Below are 16,591 nucleotides of genomic sequence, written 5' to 3'. Positions count from 1 at the left end.
CAAATCAAAAATTTTTAAAATTTACAAGGTGAAAGTAAAAAAAGGTTTTATTTTTCCAGAAAATTCCTATTTTTTCTTTTGTGACGACCGGTTTCGCGATTACAAAGCTTATCGCGCATCTTCAGGTCGGGGACTAAAAATCAAAAAGGGGGGTGGGGTAAATGCATTAGGTCCTAATAAGCACGCTCACTTATTAATATTCAATCAATTCAATTAATATTCAAATAATATTCGTTCATGACCATGAGTTACTGACATCCTATCGAAGGAGATTGAAGGTACATAGAGAAAAAATCGTAAATGCTAAAAAAGCCTATAATTCAACAAAGTTGCTTACTTCTAACAATATAACTCGAGCCTCATGGGAAATTATTAACTCAATCACGAACTTTTCAAATCGCGGAACAAAGTGTGTTCCTAATTTGGTTACTGATAATGGAAAGAAAGTTACTGGCAACCTCAATATTGCTAATACATTTAATAATTTTTTTGTAGAGTCAGTGCGAAAGATCACAGATAATTTTCAGGCACCCATGGGGAATGAATGTGCCTTTCAACAGTTTATCCCAATCTCTTTTTCTATTCCCTCTCACTGATGGAGAAACACTTGAGATTATAAAATCTTCCTCCAGGAAAAAGTTATCCAGTGTAGACGAGGTACCTTGTTACTTATTGCTAGCATGTGCTGAGCATATTATCTCTCCACTTACCTATCTTCTGAATTTATCATTTCAGTTTGGATATTTCCTTAAGAGCTAAAATCAGCTGTTGTCATACCTCTTCATAAAAAGGGGGAGGCAGCAGAAGTGAGTAACTATAGGCCTATTGCTCTCCTCTCTGTATTCTCAAAGATCTTTGAAAAATCTTTTAAAAGAAGACTTATTGCATTTTTAGATTATATTGCTATACTGTCATGTCATCAGTTTGGATTCAGGTCTGGACTCTACATCAGATGCTATAATATCTCTTTATACAAATATATTAAATAATTTTGAATTGAAATTAAAATCTGTTGGTATTTTTTTTGATCTTACTAAAGCATTTGATACCATTAATCATGCTTTACTATTAAATAAGATCTTTCATTATGGTATAAGAGGTCTGGCTTATAAATGGCTTGAATCATATTTGACAGTAGAACCCAGATTGTTAGATTGAGAGTTAGTGGTCAGGTGACCATATCTGATTGGGCAACCGTCGTCACTGGGGTTCCACAGGGTAGTGTTCTTGGGCCCATTTTATTTTTACTTTTTATTAATGACTTCTAGGTTAATGACAGCTACATAACACTTTTTGACGACGATACATCAGCAGTTGTCAAGCTATTTAGGACCGGAGCTTACTACCAATTTCTTGGGAATTCTAATTGATAGACATCTATCGTGGGATCCTCAGGTGGAACCTATGTGCAATAGATTATCCCGCAGCAATTATGCTATCTTGCAACTTCGAGACTATGTGGATGCATATACACTTAAAAGCTTTTATTATGCCTCAGTGCATTCCACTCTATCCTATGCCTTATTAGCTTGGGGTAATTCCTCCAGTATTGGAAGAGTTCTAATAAATCAAAAGCACATTGTACGTACGTTGTTTAGACTTTACTTCAGAGAAACTTGCCGTGATATTTTTAAAGAAGAAAAAATCCTAACTATAATCACAGATTTAACTAGCTAACGCAAGTTAGCACGCAAGTTAGTAGCTAACGCAACTAACTTGCGTTAGCTAGTTAAATCTATGCTATAATTAACATCTATATCTTGGAGCATGTCAAGTACATAAAAATCTTTCAAACTACATGAGATCTAGAGATCTTAATTTTTATAAAACTCGAAATGCAGATAAATTATACATCCCTTTTACCCGGTTGTCGCAGGTACAGGATGGTCCGGAAATTACATCTCTCAAAATTTTTAATCATCTCCCATGTAGAATAAAGAAAGCTAAGACTTTTCCAACTTTTAAGAGGGCTCTTAGTTCTCTTCCTTTTTACTCGTTGACAGAGTTTTTTAACTGTAGATTTATTGATTAAATTAAGTTAAATTTGTTTCCTTTCATATCTTTGTAATTTTATACTACTTTTATTAGCATTGTAGTTTTTTATTGACAATTCCTATACATTGTTTTGATGTCGATGGAAATAAATGATTTGATTTGATTTGAATATAAAAGAATTAAAGTGCCTACATTAGTTAAAACAAAAATTGTCAAATATACTATGGCTAAAAGACGACAAACGTACATTTCTTTAAAATTTCCAAAATATTAAAATACATAAATACACTTCTAAAAGGTTTCTTTAAAAAACATTCACCCGACAACACAGTTAAAACGAAATAAAAACAATCTTGATAATTGTCATTTTACCAAAAGTCTACTCGTCAAAAATTTCAACATGTGTTCGTCTACATATTACTTAACTTAACAAAGGCGTAAAACTGGAAATTAATTTTGCCTATTAACAGATTATTTTTTTCTGAAGATGCTAAAATGGTTAGCGAAACACGTGAAGTATTTGAGTGAAGTGGTGAAACTATTTTTGTTTATATTTAACTATTTTTTTTTTAACTATTTTTGCAGATCCACTGGGATTTTCGGAAACAATTGGTTAAGAATAAAATAACAAGTTTCAGAAGAACAAAAATAATAACAAAAAAGACACCGAGATCAAAAAAACGGTGACCTTTATTAAGGAAAAATCTATATTAAAAAAATATGTTGTAAATGGGTCACCATGTTTTCTTTCCGGAATATTATAAATCATATAGAACTCATATCCAGAAATCGTAATACATTTCTTGGCATCTCTCCTGATACCGTCTCGAAAAACGCGGAAATCGTCGGCAATGAATTTGTCAGTCTGATGTTTACCCAGATGCGCAAATTCCCCTCTTATATTATGAGTAGTAAAAATTGGATTTTATGCGCCTATAAACCTCAATAAGTCCGGAATACGTTGGGCAACTTGGAAAATGAAAAATTAGTTTAGTAATAACACAGGCCAAATTTTGTTCGGCTAATAACCGTAGAACTATGATTGTTGAAAATTATGTTATGGTTGACATTAATAACGCGCGTTCTGTACAGTTCTTTTATAATATAAATTAGTATAATCAATAACATATCCTTACATTTATCCTTCACCATCCATAAAAATACACCTTGCAACTACTTATTCCAGATCACTACACGTTTAATTTGCACCAATCAATACTCGAGTTTGTGACAAAATATTTGCTTACATTCACATATCGCGGCAATTTTACAAATGAATTCTTAACAATACTTGTAGTTAAGGGCCCAACGTTCTGTGTCTACATTTCCGTATTTTATTAAAATATAATCAAGGAATGAAAGATAAGATACAAAGGGGATTCGATCGAAGCGCGAAGGGCGGAGGGTTCGACCGGACTCCCCACGGCACGTCATGACTAACTCGGCAGCTCTGTTGCCGGATTTCATCAAGGGGTTGCAATGAGTTTGCTCCCCTTTAAGGGGGTAAAACTTCCCAGAAACCGGATCTTATATCTTACAGTATTTTTGAGGATCAACTTTTTTCATCTTGGATCATCTTAGAATTATCTTAGATTAATATTTACTACTAACTAGTGCATAAGTTTCTATAAATTCTTGAACACGACGAGTTTATGCTCCATCTCTATTAAGCTTAAAACACTTGATCCCATAAGAAACAATGATAGGACAATATACTATAATCATATAGGGCATGAGCTCCAAATAATGAAAAATGGACCATTCTACCATCTGCTGACCTGATAGAGCAGTCGCTGTAGATTTAAGACATTGCAAGATTTACAACACCCCAGTTTTTTTTGATCAAGTGGAATATTCAACGAGTGACTAAAATATGGATCAACTTTATTTAAAAATCAATTAATTAATTTAAAGAATCTACACTTATTAGATGTCAAAATAAATAAAATTAATATGTGTACTTTTTTTTTTCAATAAAATGAATATATTTTTTTACAAATTATAGTCTGATTGATTGTTTAAAAAAAATATTTTATGTATAAAAATAGCACTATACAGGATGTTACAGAATAAGATGCTGATCCTTAAGAATGATAATCCTTAGGTGATTTTAAGAGGAAAAGTTTAAATCAGACGATGTAAACTTTTGAGCTAGAGGGTGTTAAAATATTAAGGAAAAAACCTGTCAATATTTATGAAATTTAGCACACCCTCTGAGTATTAAGAGTCATTTTTTGGTGTAGGAGATTTTTTTAAAATTTAACCAGTAGCGGCCGTACAGCAACGTGGGCTAATTAAATTAATTATGTAGAATATTTAAATAATTTTTTTCCTAATGATTTGAGCATGCATCGAAATGTTTTTTTTTTCGCTAAAATCGCATGTCGGACAAAAAAAAGTCCAAAAATTAAATTTGTCCTAAAATGAATAGGGATTATAAAAATAGTTTTAATTTTATGGAGAAGTAGTGGCGTACTACATAATTTTCTTCAAAAATATTGAGTATACGTTCCTGTACAAACGCCACTATGTTAAACTTAGAAAAAATCTCCTAGATCAAAAAATTGCTATTGATACTCAGAGGGTGTGTGCTAAATTTTAGAAACATATCTTATCTTTAGTAGCAGGACGACTGACGGTACGGACTACAGGTACGGCATTTTTGTATTTTTAGGGGCAAGTAAAAGGCATTTGTAACAACATAAATTCACATTTTTTAAATTCTGGAACTCGTAAGTATCAAAAAACAAAAGTTAATTTCTTATATAGAAAATACAAAGAACAAACCAAAAACACAAACGAACGAAAATACAAATAACAAATATAGTTTTCTAAAACTTTTTAAGAGTTTGATACTGTTTAAAACAAGGGTGCACATAAAGTGCAATATTGCATTCTTTACACATAAAGCGGGTATCTGAGCGTTTTTTCTTTCGAAGCTGTGTGGTGGCACAAACATGGCATCTTCTTTGTGTTCTCGATCCTTGAGCTGCAGTTGGTGGAACGGGGCTTGGAAAATGCCTTTCAATTAGTCGAGCTCGATTATCAACACTACCAAGTGCGCCTCGTTTCTTCGAAGAAATGGGATATTTTTTGAATATTTGAGCCACCACTTGCAATCGAAAGTTTGAAAACGATGGTTTATTTCCTGTTTTGACTTGAAATAAAATATACGCATTATACAAGCATAAGTCCATTAAATGGAAAAACAGTTTCTTATACCACTTCAATGATTTTCTAGCACAATCAACAAAACTAATTTGCAATTAATCTATCCAACTGCTCCCATCTTTAAATTATATTCTAACACGCACTGAGGTTTCAAAACACGATCACCAGTTTTAAGATTGAGTTTTCCGGTTTCCTTGAGGCATGGCTTTGATACTGAAGTTAACATGTGCACAAATTTCTTATCATGCCACTTCAGGGCTAACATGTTTTCAGTGGATGCACTCTCAACTTCTCCTTTTTTTATGGGCTTACGAAACTCTGGCATCCCCTTTCTGGTGGCTTTCACAGTTTCGTAATGATTTGACCATGCATCGAAATGTTTTTTTTTTCGCTAAAATCGCATGTCGGACAAAAAAAAGTCCAAAAATTAAATTTGTCCTAAAATGAATAGGGATTATAAAAATAGTTTTAATTTTATGGAGAAGTAGTGGCGTACTACATAATTTTCTTCAAAAATATTGAGTATACGTTCCTGTACAAACGCCACTATGTTAAACTTAGAAAAAATCTCCTAGATCAAAAAATTGCTATTGATACTCAGAGGGTGTGTGCTAAATTTTAGAAACATATCTTAGGAAGTTACTAAGCTTATGATGAAGAAACGATTTTTTAATGATTATAACACTCTACTAGCCCAAAAGTTAAGGACTTTAAAACAGCTTTATTTGAACTTTTCTTTTTAAAATCACCTATGAATTAACACCCATTATATAAAATCAATTATATAAAAAGCTTTATTTGAACTTTTCTTTTTAAAATCACCTATGAATTAACACCCATTATATAAAATCAATTATATAAAAGTAGTATCAATTATATAAAAAGGTAAAAACACAAAATCTTGTGATGCTGTTGTGATTTTGTGTTTTTACCTTTTATAAAAGTGTATGACCAGCATCTTTGGGATAATGGATTTAATTTTTCGACTTAAGTATCAGCATCTTATCCTGTAACTCCCTATATTTCTGTTTAATACTACATATCAAGCATTTTTTAATAGCAAGCGTCTATATTTCTAATTATTTTCTTGTTATTCTATATTATAGTTACATCATTTTACTTACTGAGGAGCCTCAGAGAGCTCTCATCAGAGTTGCGATAACATATGACGTTAGTGGTAGTCTATAGAGCGGTAAGCTATTTTGCCATAGTATATAATTTAGGTTGTACACCTGCCAATACTACTGCTTTTTACCTTGCACGACCAAACTTGTGCACAAAATAAATGCGTGGCGTCGATTACACGCAAAGCGGTACCAGCTTTGTAATTCATATACAGGTTGGGGAATTGAAGATTGCAAGACGCATTGTCTAAAATAATGGCAATAACCCTTCCTCTCGTCGATGAGAGGCTGCCTCTGATAGGTATTTGCTCTTTTCATTTTTTACAGAATAATAATAATTTTTATTATGCAATAGACAGCATAATAATTTTAAGATTACGATTCTATGTGGTTTGTACACTAATGTATGTAAAGCCTGCATGCGTAAAATATTTTAGAAATTAGAAATTAACAAAGTAATACGCGACAGCGTATTATTCTGAAAGAATTAAGAGGTGGTATCGTCGTGGGGCAACGATCTAAGGCCAGACCAAAGAAAAAGGGTGAGACATTTGATCCCTAGATATTGAGATGTTTTTGAAACTTGAAAAAAGCGCCGGATCAACATAGTCCAGCACAAAATCAATATAGGAAATGCTTCTCCTAGCCTGCAGACTACCACTGGACAAAAGAGAGAGAAGTCTGATAAAATTATTAAGAGTATGGCCATGAAAGGCGTCCTAAAACCATCTAGCAGCCCATGTTCTTCACCGGTGGTACCTGGTAAAGAAGAAAGACGGATTGACCAGATTCTGCGTCTTCAGCAGATTTCTCCAGATTCTGCAGCTTAATAACGTAACTAAAAAGGACAGCTATTGTCTTCTTCGGATTAATGGAACTTTTAAGATAACTTTGGACACCCTGGCTGGATCAAAGATCTTCTTCATGCAAGAATTGGAAAGGGAATACTGGCAAGTTAAGTTGGTCCCTAAAGATCAGGAGAAGAGGGCTTTCACGGTGCGTGCTAGATTATGACTGAAATTATTGGGTAACTTGGAAACGATTTTAATAGGACTGTCCTAGAAGACTTGCCTGGTTTATTTTAATAATATTACTTAGATATGACTGAATTAGGCAAGTAATAGAAGAAGTTACATCTAAGTCTAATCAAGATTTTAGGATTTTACACAATCTCACTCTATCGTAGACATATGTACTGACGTCATAAAGGTCAGCGGAACTCTTTCAGAACAGCGTTCTGCCGATTATATCTGCCGATTATAGTACTAAGTTTATACGGGCAATTAAACTATTTTAGCGGCTAAACCGGATTAAACCGGTTAAAAGATAATTCGGTTTGGCTAGTGTTTACATGAGAGGATTAAGAAAGGGATTCCACCATTCAAAAAAGGGTCCGGCTGACTAGTTAGTTCATTACTTAAAAAGTTGACTAGTTTAACAAGTGATAACAAAATGATTTGGCAAAATATTAACATCTAACCCTAAAATATCGGTGTATTTATTTTTCTACAACATTTGCATAAGTGTTTACACGGTAGTTTAAAACGGTTTAAAACCAGATTATCCATTTATTTAAATCGATTTAAGCTAAACCGATTTCCACTAGACCAGTTTAAGGTGTTAAACTTGGTATATAAGTCAGTTGTCAGTTTATTGCAGTAAATTTTGGAACATTGGCGCAAAATTTAAATAGTTGTAAATAAATACACTAAAAAGAAGTATATTTAGTAGTCGTGGGTGATCATGTTTTCGTCGTAAACTGTATAAATAAACTAGTTGACTATTTCAGATTATTTTAATTAACCTATAGAGCGAGAAAAACGCTACAACATTGTAAAAATTGGTACAGTTGGCAATAACCCAAATATTTATTCCGTTCGGACAATTATTACACTTGGCAGCGTAGCGGAATCCATTGCGATTTCGAACACGCCGCCAATTCTCAACAAAACTAAAAGTATTTAAGGTTATGTTCTTATTATTTTCGTCCGCGGTGTTTACTGCTTGGGAATTTTTTTTTTAATAAATACAAAAAGCTTCAAAAATGGGATCAAAAAAAGCGTCACCGAGTCCGGAACCAGCCGAAGAATACGTTGTTGAAAAAATAATCGACGTACGAGTAAAGAACGGCGTCAGAGAATACCTTTTAAAATGGATTGGTTATGATGATAAGGACAACACTTGGGAGCCCGAAAGTATGTTTTTTTTCAATTGTTGTAATAACTGGATAAACCTAATCATAATTATAACCACAATCACTATTTTATGCTGCTTATGGGTCATTTAATAGAACATTTACACAAATACATCAACAGAAATTATAACCTCACTTTTGGTTTGTTGTAGTAAAATAATATCAACTATGTAAAAAATTAATTTCCCAAACAAAATGTTCATTTTTAACTCACTATTAGACATGATTAATCATTGGAATACCCAAGTATTTGATTAGTTTTGTCAACAAGCAGATGACAACTGTAAATGCTTAACATTTATTTACAAGGGGTTGAGATGGGACGGAAAGGGTTGGGTTGGGATAGGTTAGATTGGATCGGGATAAATTGTTTTGAGTTAGGATGTCGAGCACATGGGAAGCTTACCCCATCCATGTGCTTAATATGCAGACTCCTTCATGTAGAGGTTCAGACTCTTCATATTTTCTAACATTTTTAGACTATGTTTGTATGAAAAAAATATATAGAGCGTAAATGAAATACAAACTCAAAACAATTTATCCCAACCCAAAACATCCCAATCCAATACAACCAAGCCCTAAACTAATCAAATACAGGGTTATTCTAATGATTAATCATGTTCCATAGCATGGGCGAAGTTAGAGCCTCAAAAATGGGGGGGCTAAAGCCCCCATCCAGGGGCAGAGTTACACGAAGAGGTGAGGTGGTGGCCATCAAAGAAAAGTCCGCCAGAGGTAACAAATTTTTTGGTGGGCACCTTCATTTTCACTTATAAGCCATTAAAATTATTAAAAAAAAAAGAATAGTCTTAAACAGGTTCTATTCTAATGTGCTATACTATATACATAATATCATGAATTTGTTTTATTTTTATTCTCATATTAGGTTTCATCCAAGGAAGATGTTTCTGAATTTTATTGCAATATACATAATGTATGAACCATTCTGTATCTATGCATTGGAGTATATTGCATACACAGCAAAAGTCAAAAGTCGCTAGTTTTTAAAAAAATTTTAAACTTTCAAGAAAAATTTCAAAGTTCAAAATAATATCATTTTAATATCTAATTGTCGGACTTAATTTATTTAGACAAAGTTAAACACGACGTTTCGGTTGGTAAGTATCTCCAACCATTATTATATTAAAATGTTATATTAAGTGTAAACTAGCAGTTTACACTTGGTATCAGTTGGAGATACTTACCAACCAAAACGTTGTGTTTAACTTTGTTTAAATTAATTAAGACAATGCAAATCCGACAATTAGATAATACTTCTCCATTGTCTGCCACCTTCAAAACCAATATCATTTTAATAAAATGCAATAATTCTTCAAAAATAGTAAAAGCAAAATTTATTTAAAATGTCCTTAAATAAAATGAAATCCAATAAAATTATCTTATAACTACTCTATTAAAAGTTTTCGAATTCCTTATTTTAAAAACTCTTTTAAAATTTTATCTGGCGACAATGACTTTGTTAGACCACTTTCAATACTAAGAGTGGTTAGTGCTAAAGAACTAAATTGATCCTGACCCATGGTTGACCTAAACCAATTTTTAATTCTTCTCATTGTTGAGAAAAAGAGTTCGCAGGACGCTGAAGAAATTGGCAAAACTAATGCTATTTGCATACGGGTATATGCATTTGGAAAAGTCTCTTTTCTTAATACATCTTTAATATCAGAAATGGTAATGTTGCGGCTCTGGCTTTTATTTATGCAATTCCCAATAATGGTCATTTCAGCTTTTAATAGCTCCTTATCGATTAAAAAGGTATCTCCATACAATTTAATGAATTCCAAACTACCATCAAAATCCATCTGCAAAAAATTGAAGACAGATTTAGCTAATTTCTGACTTTTGGAAGAAAATATTATTTTTAGATGATTTATTATATTGTCGAGAGACCTATAATAAATTGAAATTAGCCAAAACTTTTGTGCCTCATTTTTTATCAAAGGTGAATTTAAGAACGTTTCTTCGTGTACTGCGGAAGTGGAAGCTTCAATCACATATTCTTTAAGTCTTATACTTTCTGTTTTTTTACGTTTTGAACAATTTTTTTGGGGGGGCTAATTTCATTTTAAAGGGGGCTAAGCCCCCCCCTAACTCCGCCCATGTTCCATAGTGAGTGACTTAGTAAGTGATAACACCCTTGTTATGATAAAATTTGAGTTTCTGCCAGTCTAAGTAATAAATATATATCCAAATCTACCCATTTTGCAAAAAACTCAACCATTTTTCGTTAGTTTTGACAAAAGCCACTAAACCATCAATTTTAAAGTTGAAGAAGTAGTCCATACTTGCAGTGGAGTTAATATGTCAAAGGGTAACTAAAATAGTTTCGGTCATCCTCCATTAAATTTATTTGTAAAACCATCTATCCTATATGTTTCGTACATATAAGATGTCCATCATCAGGGATATACAATGAGGGTTTTCGTCACAACACATAAAAAGCCACAGTGCTTCTGGCAAGGTCAAAGGTTAAAATTACTAACAATAAATAAAAAGGGCATATTAAGATGCATGAGAAAGTGACTAAACAGGGTCTACACAAACATTAAAATCACATAATTAGCACAATAGGATAATTGTTATGTCAACAAAAATTAACAACTTCTTATATTTAGTAGAGGATGACCGAAACTATTTTAATTACTCTTTGACATCATAATTTTGTCTGCCTGATGATATGACATGATTTTTTGGGCAAATTAATGCTTATAAGTGACATACTAAAACCATAGTATGTATAATAACAACTTGATATTGAAATTCAACATCTTTAGGTTTTTTTTTTAGTCTGAAAGGTTGAACTTTGCAACTGAATGCATGACAAAATTATAAAATCTCAGGAAGGAGTTATATACAAAAAATTATTTGTTAAATTTTAATAATACCATAATATCTTATATCAATTATTACTTTGGATCTGATATGCAAAGTAATTGATATTGGCATACAATATGTAACATTTTCAACATGCTGCTTACTATACAGTACAAAAAAAATATTAATATAACTGATAAATATCGAAATTATTCTCTTATACTTTTTGGGGAGTAATTGTAATAAATATTTAGTTAGGAATGAGGCCTTGGATATTAGCAATTGGGTTTAGGTTTGACTAGGCTTCTTAAACTGAATCTCTTTATTGTGAATAGATCATATTCCCAATAGGTTGACCATGTGGTTGGTGTAATTAATTATTCTTTGCCATGCTGAAATATGAAGTTTAAGGACATTTGCCCATTGAAGATAAAGGAGCATTGTAATATGCCAATTATGCCAGTACATAAACATAATGACTAAAAAACACCAGTAAAACTGATCAGTATTCCTTGACAGTCTGATGGTATTACACAACCTGAATTTTGGAATTAACAATGTTCTTTGATATTTTGTAGAGTAGATTTTGATTTTAACTAATTATTGTGCTTTTACAGACTTTTTTTTTATTTTTTTGCATATATTTCCCTCAAAGTTGTAAAAAGCTCTTTGCTTTTAGGTAATTTAGACTGTCCAGGCTTGATAAAAGCTTTTGAAGCAGACAGGGCAGAAAAGGAGTCTGAAAGAAGTAAAAAGAGAAAAAGTACTAGCACACCCACACCGGATCAAAAAGGTGGTAAAAAATGGAAAGGGGAAGACAAAAAGTTGGCTGGATTTGATCGTGGACTTGAACCTGAAAAAATTATTGGGGCAACTAATAGTTCAGGTATGTTTTCTTTACTAAAGAATAAGTTTCTGCAAAAGCCACATTATTTGAGTTTCTTAGTAGCATTAAGGGATAGGGAAATCTGTTCTGTAATGTAAGCAAACTTGCTCACTTACTTTTGCTTCTTCTTTCATTTGTGAAACTTTGGTACTATAATAATAATGTAGCAAAGAAATTTGTTTGATATTCTAATTCCGCACATACAAATTAAAAAAGCAACAAGATTTTTTTTTTTTTAAGTAAGGTTAAATAAACAGGGACCTTTCACTCTTTTTTGCCCCTAAATCAAATATTTTGTCTCGAGAGGTACTAAAGTAGTTTTGATTGATCATACCATTCCCTTAGAATATTGCCAGTTATCCCTTATCTTAATTTATTACTTCCTGACTTTGAGGAGCAGCTTGCGCTTTATATTTGGCAATTGGCTTTAGATTCTGTCAGTATGCCCAGATATTGCAATATTGTAATTTTGTACAAGGCAAAGCACGCATTTACTTTATTTAGTTTCATAACATAAATATATGTACCTTGTGGGAACACCAAAGAACAATAAAACCCAATTTACATTAAGTTTTCAGGCTTATATATTACAATATTAAAATAATACACGGTCATATTAAGTAAAATGTATGTTATTGCATATAATTTTGTACATATATACATTAATAAAATAGATCAAGTTTACAATTTTTATAACAGAGTAGTTACAAAGAATCCATCCATACACTGAATGGAAAAGGGATATGCTATCAACAATTCTTTTAATTCTATCCAAAAAATCTCCATGTAAGTTAATGCTCTTTCCTTATATTTGCAGATGGTTGAAAATTGCTTGCTAGGGAACTATTATTATAATATGTGCAATAACATGGTCATAATTAATAAAATGTGTGTTATTGTATAAAATTTTGTACATATATACATTAATAAAATAGATCAAGTTTTACAATTTTTATAACAGAGTAGTTAGAAAGAATCCATTTATACACTGAATGGAAAAGGGGTATGCTGTCAACAATTCTTTTAATTCTATCCAAAAAATCTCTGTGTAAGTTAAGCTCTTTACTTATGATTGCGAATGGTTGAAAATTGTCAGGGACCTATTATTATAATGTGTGCAATAAATTATAAGAACAATAATCCCAATAGTGTTCAATTCCATGATCCACTCCTGGACATAGGTCTCCCCTATATTCTTCCATGTTTCTTTGTTCTGTGCCAGTTGGTGCCATCTGTTGCCCACTTTGTTTTTGACATCATCGAGCCAGCGTAACTGTGTTCTGCCAACGCTGCGTTTATGTATGCGAGGTCTCCATTGAACGATGTGTCTTGACCATCTCAAGTCGTCCTGTCGGGCGACGTGTCCTACCCAGCTCCATTTCAGGTGGGCTATGCGTGTTATGACGTCTTCAACTTTAGTTCTTTGTCTAATACTCTCATTTGTGATATGGTCTCTCAGGCTTATTCCTAGCATCATCCGCTCTATCGCTCTTTGGGTGGTCCTAAGCTTGTTAGCTGATTTAACAGTGAGTGTCATGGTTTCCATTCCGTAAGTCATCACGGGCAGTAAGCAGGCATTGAAGACCTTTCTTTTCAAATTAATTGGAATAGTTTCATTTCTCAAGACGTGTGACAGTTTACCCGTGGCTGCCCATGTCAAACGAACACGTCTGTTTATTTTGGCAGTTTGATTTTCTTTGCCCAATTTGATGCAATGTCCCAAATATACATATTCTTCGACGTTGTCAATAATTGGGTCTTCTATATGTACTTGAATATTGTCAGGTGACATGACTTTTATTTTATTTAAATTCATGGTTAAACCTATTCTTTTCGATTTTCTTTGAAGTTCTGCCAACATCTCCTGTAATTCTATTATATTCTGGCTAAAGAGTACTATATCATCCGCAAAGCGTAAATGGCTCAGATGTTTGCCGTCGATTTTGATTTGATGCCTTTCTCGTTCCAGTCCAGAGTTTTAAAAACGTCTTCCAGTGCCAGTGTAAACAGCTTTGGGGAGATGGTGTCCCCTTGTCTTACTCCTCTTTTTATTTGAATTTTGTTTGTTTCACCATTTGCAAATCTCTGCCGAGATTTTAACGGTGATTGTCGCATTTTCGTATACGTGTTTGAGAAGCTGCTTGTGAATCTTCTCAAGAAATTTAACTAAAAAACTTAATTAAAAAATACATTTTTAATTAAGTTTTTACAAAAAAAAAATGATTTACCTTAAAAAATCAATAAGATGTTTAACCCCTTACAGTTATTTTGGATGAAGGTGTACTTTATATTTCAGTTACAAACTATACTACTGTATCAAAACAAAACTTAAAACCATTTTCTCGATATATTCATTTTAAATTACGTTATTAGAAATAAATGCATAAAAACTAAGATATTAAAAACACTTTTAGGACCATTAATGTTCTTAATGAAGTGGGTAGGTACAGATGAGGCAGACTTAGTGCCAGCCAAACAAGCAAACGTAAAATGTCCTCAGGTGGTGATAAAGTTTTATGAAGAAAGGCTATCATGGACGTCTCCAAGCATATCAGCAGAGGAAAAGGAGAATTAGTAAATACAGATTTGTTGTAACGTCATAAGTTGAATAGGGTTAGTATTATGACAGGGTTTTAAATAATTGACCTAAAGAGAACAAGAAACGGATGGTAAAATCTATGGTCTCCTTTCTTTTTTCTTCTGTAAAAAGCCTTTTTGACTCATGATATTTTGTCATATATCTTTATAGTTTCTATGTTAAACATTGAGCATGGTTATTATTTTTTTATCATTAATATTTGTATCATCAATGTTATTTATGAACATTGTATTGCTTAAAAAATTATTTTAAGAGTTTAAATTTTCACTGCCACTATAATTTTGGAGTGTTAATTTATAATTATAAGTGAGAATATATTGCTTTTGTATAATTTTATTTGTTTTTTTTTTCAATCTTATTATCATCTAATTAGCTAAAAAGCCAAGAAGAAGCGTAATCTTAAATGGTTCTTTTCCAAGTTCTTCTTTATTTATTGGGCCTATAGGCACCAACCGGAATATTTTTAGTAAATTGAGCAGAATCTATGTGGAGTTATGGATATATTAGAATTTGACATTGAGTTACAGGCTTTAAAAACTGTTATCTGTCTCCTAATTTCAGTTCTATGTACCCTGTATTTACCTCCCTTCAGTGCATGCTGGTAGTTCCCATCTTCTTAGATGGGACACCCTATACAGGGTGTCCCGTAATTAATTGGACATAGGTTAATGTAGGATATCTGACAAGAAAATAAACCGTTTGAGCTCAATATCGCTTAGCAAAATGTTATTGGTTTTTCGTTCTACAGGGTGTTAAAACTAATTTTTTACCAAACATTTATTGAAATATTTTGGAATCCACTGGACAGATGAACCTAAAATTTGGCGTACTCTTATTATTTGTGATGAGGAACACGAATATGATATCTATTTTGCTATTGCCACTAGATAGCGCCACATACAACAACATTGAGTGATTAAAACGGCTATAACTTTTTTGACCTCCCTGTACGTACATTTGCGAGTGAAAATAATAAAACAGCATTTAATTCAAAATAGGTATACTTCTTTGATCTCCAAAAAGTAGCCCGTTTTCGAAATAAACGCATTTTTTTATTAGGTTGCGTATGAACACTTAATCTAAAATTTAATTAACAACGATAAAATTAGAAAAGGCTGTTGATTATAATAATTGTTCAAAATGTTCACCATCCACTAGGACACACCGTCTAATTCTTTTATTTAAATTTTGCCTGACTCCAAACAATGATTCTTCTTAGGCCCTGATGGTATTGACTCCTTCCACAATCTTTTGCCACAATTCCTGACGTTATTTATTTTATTTTTATACACAAGTGATTTCAAGTAACCCCAAAAATTAAAAAATCTAAGGGATTAAGATCGGGACTACGCACAGGCCGCGGATATTCACTACCTCGACCAATCCATTTATGAGGATAAATTTCGTCTAAGTAATTTCTGACTGAATAATGTGCCGGTGCAACCAACTGTCACGTCTTAAATTTAGGGGCACATCTTCTAGAAGAATGGGTAGATCATTCCTCAAAAAATTTAGATAACGTTCTCCATTAAGCTTAGCTGGCAATTCAAACAGTCCCACAATACAATTCCCAAAGATACCACACCAAATATTTATTGAAAACTCATGTTGAAAATGGTGTTCTTGGAAAGCATGAGGATTTTCCATCGAATAGATATGATTGTTACGCCAATTAAAAACACCTCTCCTTGTGAACGTGGCTTCATCCGTAAATAACATTTTATTACAAAAAAACGGATCATTCAATTTGCGCTCTCTTAAAAATTGACTGAATTGGAGTCTTGCAG

The 16,591-nt window shown here is 32.6% G+C and overlaps 2 protein-coding genes across 2 annotated transcripts in view; one reads left to right on the top strand and one right to left on the bottom strand.

The window, feature by feature from the left end:
• LOC126738115 (uncharacterized) overlaps positions 1-3,359 on the bottom strand; it is a 72,164-nt gene extending 68,805 nt beyond the window's left edge. Inside the window, exon 1 of the mRNA XM_050443274.1 lies at positions 3,132-3,359. The gene's annotated coding sequence lies outside the window, so the exon portion shown is untranslated. The remainder of the gene's footprint in view (positions 1-3,131) is intronic.
• A 4,896-nt stretch (positions 3,360-8,255) lies between these two features.
• On the top strand, positions 8,256-15,135 carry LOC126738872 (chromobox protein homolog 1-like). The gene is made up of 3 exons (XM_050444334.1): positions 8,256-8,485; positions 11,999-12,205; positions 14,620-15,135. Exons 1-3 carry the CDS (start codon positions 8,335-8,337, stop codon positions 14,778-14,780), a joined length of 519 nt encoding a protein of 172 aa, XP_050300291.1. The 5' UTR covers positions 8,256-8,334; the 3' UTR covers positions 14,781-15,135.
• The last annotated feature ends 1,456 nt before the right edge of the window (positions 15,136-16,591 follow it).

Source organism: Anthonomus grandis, chromosome 7 (assembly GCF_022605725.1).
Source record: "Anthonomus grandis grandis chromosome 7, icAntGran1.3, whole genome shotgun sequence".
Taxonomy (NCBI): domain Eukaryota; kingdom Metazoa; phylum Arthropoda; class Insecta; order Coleoptera; family Curculionidae; genus Anthonomus; species Anthonomus grandis.
This window is presented reverse-complemented; position numbering and strand designations above follow the sequence as displayed.